Source organism: Suncus etruscus, chromosome 19, assembly GCF_024139225.1.
Source record: "Suncus etruscus isolate mSunEtr1 chromosome 19, mSunEtr1.pri.cur, whole genome shotgun sequence".
NCBI lineage: Eukaryota > Metazoa > Chordata > Mammalia > Eulipotyphla > Soricidae > Suncus > Suncus etruscus.
In genome coordinates, this window is record NC_064866.1 from 9,301,516 (window position 1) to 9,313,007 (window position 11,492).

The following is an 11,492-nucleotide window of genomic DNA, read 5'->3' on the forward strand; positions in this document are numbered from 1 at the left end:
GTTTTCCTCCAACTTCCTCTATTCCTTAAAGTGTCCATGTTCTCACTCTGGACTTTGGGGGGACTTGTGGGGTTATCTGACTTTGTCCTTCTCTTGGTGTTGTAGGAGGTAGGAGCAGATCTAGAGGAAGCCAAGTACCAGCATGCAGAACCTCGCCTGTCCATCTATGGCCGCAGTCCTGATGAATGGCAAAAACTTTCCACCTGGTTTGTCAGCAACCGTATTCACTGCCCCAACCTGACATGGATGATCCAGGTGCCCAGGATCTAGTATGTAGCTGCCCATTGGAAACCCTGAAAGCTATTCTCATCCCAGCGGCCTCACCCCCTCCACATGAACAGATGTGATGCACCCTTAGACAGAAATAACCTTTGTTAAATCTGCAAATCTGGGTCCTGGATGCCTGATTTCTGGGTTCATCACATTTAATGGGAGTGTTGCTCCAAACCAGGATGCTTAGGGGTTACTCCTAGCTCTGTGCTCAGGGCTCACTCACTCCTGGAGGCCGTATGTGGTGTTGAGGCTCAAACCAGACTCAACATGTGCAAGGCAAGTATCTTAACCTCTGTTCTATCTCTCTAGTAGAATGTAGAAAGATCATTTCTGAGGCCAGAGTAATAGCAAAGTAGGTAGAGCTTTTTACCTTGCACGCAGTCAATCAGGGACCATCAGGGTTCTATCTCAAGCATCCCATCAAGACTCTAAGTCTGTCAAGAGCGATTTCTAAGTGCAGAGCCAGGAGTAACCCCTGAGTGCCACTGGGTGCGATCCAAAAATCTGAAGGGTGGCGGGGAGAAAAAGGACATGCTCAACTTTTTCAGAATTCAGCTTTTAGTACTCTGTTACTGGGCTGATCAGTCCTAGAAGTCTTCTTTCTTCCAAAAAATTCTCTTTGTTCTTGCCCGTAGTGATGTGTTCCGATCGAAGAACTTCCTTCCACATTTTGGAAAGATGTTGGAGAATGTTTTCATGCCAATATTTGAGGCCACTGTGAACCCCCAAGCTTACCCAGAGCTCAGCGTCTTCCTTAAGCATGTAAGAATTACCTTTGGGACTTAATATTTGTGCATACGAACAGGCCTTCTACCAGACTGCCATTAATTACTGGGGCTTATATATGATGGTTGGTCCTCACCTTTGGAAGTCAAAAGTTGGTGTGAGGTTAGGAACTGAACCCCTGGACTGAATGAACCCCTGCACTGTTACCTTTTCTTGACAGATTACTGGCTTTGACAGTGTGGATGATGAATCCAAACATAGCGGCCACATGTTTTCTTCCAAGAGTCCCAAGCCTCAGGAATGGACCATGGAAAAGAATCCATCATACACGTACTATGCCTACTACATGTATGCAAACATCATGGTGCTCAACAGCTTGAGAAAGTAAGTAATGAAAACTGGAGCTGTACAGAGACTATTGGACACCCCTCTTTCCTAACATATTGGCACCATAGGTAGTCAAGGGTTTGCACAGCATTGCAAACTCAGTCCAAATCTTTATTTAATTCATTCTAGGAGCCTCTTCATAAGTTCTTGGAACCCAGGACCATTCATGGCAATACTCGGACCAATTACTTTGTAATATGGTGTGGTTCTGCTCAGAACCAGGGGCCCCAATACCTGGGGCTGCTCAGGAAGCCATGCAATGCTAAGGATCAAACTTGGGGCATTGTACATGCAAAACATGAACTCCACTTTTTTTTTTTGGTTTTTTTTGGGCCACACCCAGCAACGCTCAGGGGTTACTCCTGGCTATGTGCTCAGAAGTTGCTCCTGGCTTGGGGGACCATATGGGATGCCGGGGGTTCGAACCGCGGTCCGTCCAAGGCTAGCGCAGGCAAGGCAGGCACCTTACCTTTAGCGCCACCGCCCGGCTCCTCATGAACTCCACTTTTCTGAGCTCTAACCCCCACCCTTAAAATCAGATATTTCTTTCCTTCAATTTTATTTTTGGGGGGCCACATCCAGTGATGCTCAGGGGTTACTCCTGGCTCTGTGCTCAGAAATTGCTCCTGGTTTGGGACACCAGGGGATCGAACCGTGATCCATCCTGGGTCAGCCGCGTGCGAGGCAACTGCCCTACCACTGTGCCACCACTCTGGCTCCTCCTTCAACATTTTTTTCCTTTGATTTATTTAAGGGGAAGAAGAATGGACAAGGTGGAGACTCCAGTAACTTCCACAATTCTTTTTTTTTTTTTGGTTTTTGGGCCACACCCGTTTGACGCTCAGGGGTTACTCCTGGCTATGTGCTCAGAAATTGCCCCTGGCTTGGGGGGACCATATGGGACACCGGGGGATCGAACCGCGGTCCTTCCTTGGCTAGCGCTTGCAAGGCAGACACCTTACCTCCAGCGCCACCTACCCGGCCCCAACTTCCACAATTCTATTTCTTTCGTAGTTTGTTTGTTTTCAGTTTTGGTTTTTGGGGTCACAACCGGTGGTATCCAGGGGTTATTCCTGGCTCTGTACTCAGGAATCACTCCTTGTGGTACTTTTGAGATTATGTGGGATATTGGGAAATTGAATCCAGGTGTCTTATGCAAATTAAGCACTTTACTGTAAGGCCAGAGAGCTAGCACAGCAGTAGGGCATTTGCCTTGCACACAGCCAACCCAGGACAGATGGCAGTTTGCATCCCAGCATCCTATATGGTCCCCCGTGCCTACCAGGAGCGATTTCTGAGCATAGAACCAGGAGGAACCCTTGAGCGCTGCCAGGTGTGACCCCCCAAAAAAAAGAAGAAAGAGAGAAAGAGAGAGAGAAAGAAAGAAAAAGAAAGAAAAGAAAAAAGAAAGAAAGAAAGAAAGAAAGAAAGAAAGAAAGAAAGAAAGAAAGAAAGAAAGAAAGAAAGAAAGAAAGAAAGAAAGAAAGAAAGAAAGAGAATGAAAGAAAGAAAGAAAGAAAGAAAGAAAGAAAGAGAAGAAAGAAAGAAAGAAAAGGAAAGAAAGAAGAAAGAAAGAAAGAAAGAAGAAAGAAAAGAAAGAAGAAAGAAAAGAAAGAAAGAAAGAAAGATAAAGAAAGAAAGAAAGAAAGAAAGAAAGAAAGAAAGAAAGAAAGAAAGAAAGAAGGAAAGAAGGAAAGAAGGAAAAAGAAAAAGGAGAAGAAAAAGAAAGAAAGAAAGTAAAGAAAGAAAAAGAAAGAAAGAAAGAAAGAATAGAAAGAAAGAGAAAGAAAGAAAGAAAGAAAAGAAGGAAGAAGGAAGAAAGAAAGAAGGAAGGAGAGAAGAAAGAAGAAAGAAAGAAAAAGAATGGATGGTCCCCCTGCCTACCAGGAGCGATTTCTGAGCATAAAACCAGGAGGAACCCTTGAGCGCTGCCAGGTGTGACCCCCCAAAAAAAAGAAGAAAGAGAGAAAGAGAGAGAAAGAAAGAAGAAAAGAAAGAAAAGAAAAAAGAAAGAAAGAAAAAAGAAAGAAAGAAAGAAAGAAAGAAAAAAGAAAGAAAGAAAGAAAGAAAGAAAGAAAGAAAGAAAGAAAAAGAAAGAAAGAAAGAAAGAAAGAAAAGAAAGAAAAAGAAAGAAAGAAAGAAAGAAGAGAAAGAAAGAAGAAAGAAAAAGAAGAAAGAAAGAAAGAAATAAAGAAATAAAGAAAGAAAGAAAGAAAAAGAATGAAAGAAAGAGAAAAAAGAAAGAAGGAAGGAAAAGAAGAATGAAAGAAAGAAGGAATAAAAAAGAAAAAGGAAAGAAAGAAAGAAGAAAGAAGGAAAGAAGGAAAGAAGGAAAGAAAAAGAAAGAAAGAAAGAAAGAAAGAAAGAAAGAAAGAAAGAAAGAAAGAAAGAGAAAGAAAGAAAGAAAGAAAGAAGGAAGAAGGAAGAAAGAAAGAAGGAAGGAAGAAAGAAGAAAGAAGAAAGAAAGAAAATGTGATACATATATACAATGGAATACTACATAGCTGTAAGAATTGATGCAATAATGCAATTTGCTGCAACATGGATGAAACTGGAAGATAGTCTGTTAAATGAAGTAAGCCAGAAAAAAGGATAAATGCAGAATGATATCACTTATCATTTAGTATATTTATTTAGAATAACTGCATTAATAAATGCATGGTTTAAATGGGATTTGTCAAGAATGTTCTAGGCACCATAGTATATCAAGGAGAAGGAAAGAAACTGAGTGGAGAAGAAAAAATACAAATATGAAAGGATGTAGGCCAAGGGCCAAGTGGTCTGAGGTGCATTGATGGTGTTATGAAAGGACAGAACTGGGGCTGGAGTGGTAGCACAGGCGATAGGGTGTTTGCCTTGCATGCGCTAACCTAAAACAGACCTCGGTTCGATCCCCAGTGTCCCATATGGTTCCCCGAGCCAGGAGCAATTTCTGAGCACATAGCCAGGAGTAACCCCTGAGCGTTACCGGGTGTGGCCCAAAAACCCAAAAAAAAAAAAAAAAAAAAGAAAGGACAGAACTAAATACCAAAGCCAGAGTCAATAACAATGACATCATGAGATCCAAACGTGAACAACCCAAATTTAAAATAGGCCTGTTATACCGTTAGGCTGGGAAACAGGGGTGATAGCACAGAACTCTGGGAACATGGATGAAGGGAGGTTGATATTGGTGGTAGGATTGGTCCTGAAACATTGTATGTCTGAAACCCAATTGTAAAGGACTTTGTAAATCACAATGCTTTCGGGCCGGTGAGGTGATGCTAGAGGTAAGGTGTCTGCCTTGCAAGCACTAGCCAAGGAAAGACTTGGGTTCAATCCCTCAGCGTACCATATGGTTCCCCCAAGCCAGGGGCAATTTCTGAGTGCTTAGCCAGGAGTAACCCCTAAGCATCAAACGGGTGTGGTCCAAGAAAACAAAACAAAAAAAAAATCACAATGCTTTTCAATGGTTTAAATTAAAAAAAAAAATAAAAATAGATTACATTGGGGCCAGAGAGATAGCATGGAGGTAAGGTGTTTGCCTTTCACGCAGGAGGTCATCAGGTTAGAATCCCGGCGTCCCATATGGTCCCCCATGCTTGCCAGGAGCAATTTCTGAGCCTGGAGCCAGGAATAATCCCTGAGCACTGCTGGGTGTGACCCAAAAACCACACACACATAAAAAAAAATACATTACATTACAGGCTGGAGTGATAGCACAGCAGATAGGGCATTTGCCTTGCATGCAGCCAACTTCCAAGTTCTATTCACAGCATCCCCTCTGGTTCTCAGAGTCAAGAGTTGTTTCTATTGGGCCGGGCGGTGGCGCAAGAGGTAAGGTGCCTGCCTTGCCTGCGCTAGCCTTGGATGGACCACAGTTCAATCCCCCGGCGTCCCATATGGTCCCCCAAGCCAGGAGCAACTTCTGAGCGCATAGCCAGGAGTAACCCCTGAGCGTCAATGGGTGTGGCCCAAAAACCAAAAAAAAAAAAAGAGTTGTTTCTGAACAAAGAACCAGAAATAACCCCTGAGCACCTCTACGTGTGGTCCAAAAACAAAAACAAAAACAAAAAAAGAAAAATTTAAAACAGATTTTATTATGAATAGCCCTAAGCCCAGAATTGTCAGATCTTCCTCAGTCACTTGGAAGGTGTTTTGGTTTTTGTTTTTCTCCCCCTTTGGGTTTTGGCCCATATCTAGTCAATAGTGCTCAGGGTTTGCTCCTGTTACTATATTCAGTGATCACTCTTTTGTGTTTTTGTTTTGTTTTGTTTTGTTTTGGGCTACAACCGGTGACACTCAGGGGTTACTCCTGGCTCTGCACTCAGAAATCACTTCTGGCTCGGGGGACCATATGGGATGCCGGGGATCGAACTGTGGTCCATCCTAGGTGGTCAAGGCAGACGCCTTACCCCATGCACCACCGCTCCGGCCCCAGGGATCACTCTTGTGGGGCTTGGGAAATAAGATGTGTTGTGAAGAATAAAACTTTGGGTCAAATGCATCCAGGCAAAGGCCTTAATCTTGCAGTATGTCCTGGGATTTCTAAAGAAACTCCACTTCCTTAGAGAGCGCGGCATGAACACGTTTTTGTTCCGACCTCACTGTGGGGAAGCTGGAGCACTCACCCACCTGATGACAGCATTCATGACTGCAGATAACATCTCTCATGGCCTCAACTTGAAGAAGGTGAGGGCTTCTTAACAAAAAGGTTACTACTGGAGCTAAAAAAATAATATTTCCCCACCGTCTCATTCTGTTACTAATTTTTATTTATTTATTTATTTTGGGCTTTTGGGCTACACCTAGTGACTCTCAGGGGTTACTCCGGGCTCGGCTCTGCACTCAGAAATTGCTCCTGGCTTGGTCACCCATATGGGATACTGGGGATGGAACCCATATCCATCCTGGGTCAGCCACATGCAAGGCAAATGCCCTACCACTAAGCTGTTTCTCCAGCCCCTAGGGTAAAATCTTTTGCATGAAACAGACAATTTAGTCAATTAAATGTCCTTTTGTCGGGGGCTGGAGAGATAGCATGGAGGTAAAGCGTTTGCCTCGCATGCAGAAGGTCAGTGGTTCGAATCCCAGCATCCCATATGTTCCCCTGTGCCTGCCAGGAGCGATTTCTGAGTGTAGAGCCAGGAGTGACTCCTGAGCGCTGCCGGGTATGACCCAGAAACCAAATAAAAACAAACAAACAAGTGTCCTGGGGCTCGAAATATTGTGCAAAGGGTAAGCTGTTTGCCTAGCCTAATGCATTTTGTGTAGTTTCTGAGCCCCACAAGACTAATTGCTGAGCACTGAGCCACACAAACAAAACCCAAAACTTCTTTTTATCTTTTTTTTTTTTTTTGGTTTTTGGGCTACACCCGGCGGTGCTCAGGGGTGACTCCTGGCTGTCTGCTCAGAAATAGCTCCTGGCAGGCACGGGGGACCATGTGGGACACCGGGATTCGAACCAACCACCTTTGCTCCTGGATCGGCTGCTTGCAAGGCAAATGCTGCTGTGCTATCTCTCTGGGCCCAACTTCTTTTTATCTTAACTCATTTTTCCCCCTAAAGTCATTTATCCCCAATACAGTTATTCTAAATGAGATTTTCACTTAAAAAAAACTGTTCTGTTTTCACTAGGTTTTTTTTTGTTTTTGTTTTTGTTTTTGTGTCACACCCAGTGGTGCTCAGGGATTACTCCTGGCTCTATGCTCAGAAATCGCTCCTGGCAGGCACAGGGGACCATATGGACTGTCTGGATTCAAACAACTGCCTGTCCTAAATTGGCAAATGCCCAACTCTGGTCCAGGGGATTTTTTTTAACTTTATTTATTTGTTGATTGATTCATTGATTTTTGGGCCACACCCAGTGGCACTCAGGGATTACTCCTGGCTCTGCACTCAGTCTGCCGCTTGGCAGGGTGGGGGTCCATACGAGATGCCAGGAATTGTACCAGGTCCCTCCTGGGTCTGCTGTATGCAAAGCAAACACCCCACCACTGTGCTATCTCTCCAGCCCCTACCGAGGGACTTAAAGAAAAATTTGTTGAAAGATAATTTGGGGCCCGGAGAGATAGCACAGCGGCGTTTGCCTTGCAAGCAGCCGATCCAGGACCAAAGGTGGTTGGTTCGAATCCCTGTGTCCCATGTGGTCCCACGTGCCTGCCAGGAGCTATTTCTGAGCAGACAGCCAGGAGTAACCCCTGAGCACCGCCGGGTGTGGCCCAAAAACCAAAAAAAAAAAAAGATAATTTATTAGGTACACCATGGGGGTTTAACTTTTCTAGTTCACATTTCCCTTTCAGGATCCTTAATATTTTTCCACTTTTTTTTTCCAGACTCCTGTGTTACAGTATTTGTATTTCTTAGCCCAGGTTCCCATCGCTATGTCACCTCTAAGTAATAACAGCCTGTTTCTAGAATATGCCAAAAATCCCTTTTTAGATTTCCTGCAGAAAGGGTTGATGATCTCGCTGTCTACAGATGATCCAATGCAATTCCACTTCACCAAGGTAGGCCAGGGGAATCTGGAGTCATAACTGCCCGTTTTACTTGTTGCCACTTTTAAGTTTGAAGTCAATTCAGGCATTCCATTATCTTTTTGGGCAAAATGCATCTTTTTTGTGTTGTTGTTGGTGGTGGTTGATTTGGAGGTCACACCCAGAAATGCTCCTGGAGCTATTGAACGTGTGTGTGTGTGTGTGTGTGTGTGTGTGTGTGTGTGTGTGTGTGTGTGTGAAGAAACAATATGTGGTGTGAGAGATTCAAACTGGGGTCTGTGGGATGCAAGGTAAGCGCCTTACCTCCTATTCTTTTAATGCACCCCCATTTTCTTTTCTTTATTTTTTCCGTTTCCACTAATAGGAGCCTTTAATGGAAGAATATGCTATTGCTGCGCAAGTTTTCAAGCTAAGCACCTGTGATATGTGTGAAGTGGCAAGAAATAGTGTTCTGCAATGTGGGATTCCTCATGAGGTATGCCTGACCTTGACTGGTTGTCTTTATGAATACTGGAATTGGAACTTGGCTATTGATAAGTTAAAGGGGGAAGAACATGTAGAAAAATGGTTCCTTGGAGGCTGGAGAGATGGCACAGCGGTAGAGCGTTTCTCTTGCATGCAGAAGGATGGTTGTTCGAATCCCGGCATCCCATATGGTTCCCCAAGCCTGCCAAGAGCAATTTCTGAATGTAGAGCCAGGAGTAACCCCTGAGTGCTGCTGGGTGTGACCCAAAAGAAAAAAAAAAAAGAGAAAGGAAGGAAGGAAGGAAGGAAGGAAGGAAGGAAGGAAGGAAGGAAGGAAGGAAGGAAGGAAGGAAGGAAGGAAGGAAGGAAGGAAGGGAAGGAGGGAGGGAGGGAGGGAAGGAGGGAGGGAGGGAGGGAGGGAGGAAGGGAGGGAGGAAGGGAGGAAGGAAGGAAGGAAGGAAGGGAGGAAGGGAGGGAGGAAGGGAGGAAGGAAGGAAGGAAGGAAGGAAGGAAGGAAGGAAGGAAGGAAGAAGGAAGGAAGGAGGGAGGGAGGGAGGGAGGGAGGGAGGGAGGGAGGAGGAAGGGAGGGAGGGAGGGAGGGAGGGAGGAAGGGAGGAAGGGAGGAAGGGAGGAGGAAGGGAGGAAGGGAGGAAGAAGGAAGGAGGAGGAAGGAAGGAAGGAAGGAAGGAAGGAAGGAAGGAAGGAAGGAAGGAAGGAAGAAGGAAGGAAGGAAGGAAGGAAGGAAGGAAGGAAGGAAAAAGAAAAGAAAAGAAAAGAAAAAAGAAAAGTGGTTCCACAAGTCAGAAACAGGTATTCTGGGAAAGAGCTAGAAAGAAGTGTCTATTTGGCCTCTTTGGGCTACAGCAAAAAATATATTTGATTTCAACAGACTGCATATTGGGGCAGTGAGAAAATGTTTTTGTTTTAGGGGGTCATACTTGGCCTTCCAATCACTTTAGGTCACTCTTGGTAGGGGTACCAAGAACCAAATGTGATGCCAGGGATTGAATCCTATGTGCTTAAAGGCAAGCACCCCTGGGGCTGGAGAGCTACCACAACTGGTGGGATGCTTGCCTTGTCTGAAGTCAACTAGGATTCAATTCTCAGTATCCCATATATGGTTCCCTGAATATCACAAGGGGTACTTCCTAAGTGCAGAATTAGGAATAAGGCCTGAGCACCTCCAGTATGGCCCCCAAACCCAAAACAAAACAAAAGGCAAGGACCTTATAAGCCAAACTATCTCTCTCCTTTTTTTTTTATTTTTTATTTTTTTTATTTTGGGGTCACACCCAGCATCGCTCAGGGGTTACTCCTGGCTCTGCGCTCAGAAATCACTCCTGGCAGGCTTGGGGGACCATATGGGATGCTGGATTTGAACCACTATCCATCCTGGGTTGGCTGCCTGCAAGGCAAATGCCCTACCGGCTGTGCTATCTCTCTGGGTCCCAGACTATCTCTTTGTTTTTTCCCTTTTGCCAGTGACTAACATAAGGAAGGAATCTTTGTGAAGGAAGTAAGTATTTATATCAGAGTGGAAACACAAAAATAATACTTATTCAACTTTTTTTCCTCTTATAGGAGAAAGCAAAGTTTCTGGGCAGCAATTACCTTGAAGAAGGCCCTATAGGAAATGATATCCGGAGGACAAATGTAGCACAAATTCGCATGGCCTATCGCTATGAAACCTGGTGTTATGAACTTAATTTAATTGTCGAGGGTCTTAAAACAACAGAATAAAATAATTAAACAAAATAATAAAGAAAGAAATGTTCTCATTGTAAAGTATCAATAATAATAGCTACCAGTAAGTGAATTCCTAAGTCAAGGATTATATTATTGTTCCACTGGCATGCTTTCATTTCATCCTTTCACAACTTTATGAAATGATATAATTTCCAATAGTGGGAAATTAAATTGAGGTGATGGTTAAAAAAAATAACTGCAGAAAAGCACATATGGTAAATGGTTGCATTGGAGACCTAGTTTGTCTTAACTCTAGAGTCTGTGACCCTCTTGCAAAAAATATAGTCTGGAGGGGCTGGAGCGGTGGCACAAATGGTAGGTCGTTTGCCTTGCATGTGCTAACCTAGGATGGACCGTGGTTCTATCCCCCAGCGTCCCATATGGTCCCCCAAGCCAGGAGTGATTTCTGAGGGCATAGCCAGGAGTAACCCCTGAGTGTCACCTGGTATGCCCCCTCCCAAAAAAAATAGGCTGGAGATACAGTACATCTAGGAAGGATCTTACCTTGCATGTGGCTACCCAGGTTGATCCCTGGCATCACATATGATTCCTAAAGTCCTTCCAGGAGTAATCCCAAGTGCAGAGCCAGGAGTAAGTCCTGAGCACTTTCAAGTATGACTCAAAAGAAATATGTGTGTGTGTGTGTGTGTGTGTATATACATATATACATATATGCGTATATATATTATTTGTTTTTGGGAAACAAAATAAATCTGGTTTGGGGCAGCCAAGGTCATTGAAGTCTTTTGACAGGACATTAATTGATGAAGGGTTTCCTTTCTTTGTGAATTTTGAGCCATAATCAATAGTGCTCAGAGCTTACTCCTTGCTTTGTGCTCAAGGATTACTCCTGGTGGGACCCAGGGTGTTGGAAATAGAACCTATGCAAGGCAAGTGATATACCCACTGTTCCATTTCTCCAACCCAGTTGAGGGACTTTCTTTTCTTTTGGGGGAGGGGGTTGAGTCACACCTAGCTGTGCTCAGGGGTAACCTGGAGGGCACTGGGATGGGATGCTGGGGATTGGACCTGGGTAGGCCACATGCAAGAAAAATGCCCTCTCTATGGGGCCGGAGAGATAGCATGGAGGTAGGGCGTTTGCCTTACATCCAGAAGGACGGTGGTTCGAATCCCAGCATCCCGTATGGTCCCCCGTGCCTGCCAGGGGCAATTTCTGAGCGCAGTCAGGAATAATCCCTGAGCACTGCCAGTTGTGACCCAAAAAACAAACAACAAACAAACAAACAAAAAAATGCCCTATCCCTATCTACCTATTACTGTACTATTTCTCCAGTCCTTGAAGGGGCTTTCTTAAACAAAACCAAAACACATATACTTAAATAAAGAAAATATGGGCCCGGAGAGATAGCACAGCGGTGTTTGCCTTGCAAGCAGCCGATCCAGGACCAAAGGTGGTTG

At 44.4% G+C, this 11,492-nt stretch overlaps 1 protein-coding gene across 1 annotated transcript in view; it reads left to right on the forward strand.

The window, feature by feature from the left end:
- Nucleotides 1-10,067, forward strand: part of AMPD1 (adenosine monophosphate deaminase 1) — a 36,385-nt gene extending 26,318 nt beyond the window's left edge. The window contains exons 9-15 of the mRNA XM_049765703.1: nucleotides 106-269; nucleotides 909-1,035; nucleotides 1,220-1,383; nucleotides 5,937-6,057; nucleotides 7,701-7,874; nucleotides 8,227-8,337; nucleotides 9,909-10,067. Coding sequence (XP_049621660.1) covers nucleotides 106-269; nucleotides 909-1,035; nucleotides 1,220-1,383; nucleotides 5,937-6,057; nucleotides 7,701-7,874; nucleotides 8,227-8,337; nucleotides 9,909-10,067 — 1,020 coding nt within the window. The remainder of the gene's footprint in view (nucleotides 1-105; nucleotides 270-908; nucleotides 1,036-1,219; nucleotides 1,384-5,936; nucleotides 6,058-7,700; nucleotides 7,875-8,226; nucleotides 8,338-9,908) is intronic.
- The last annotated feature ends 1,425 nt before the right edge of the window (nucleotides 10,068-11,492 follow it).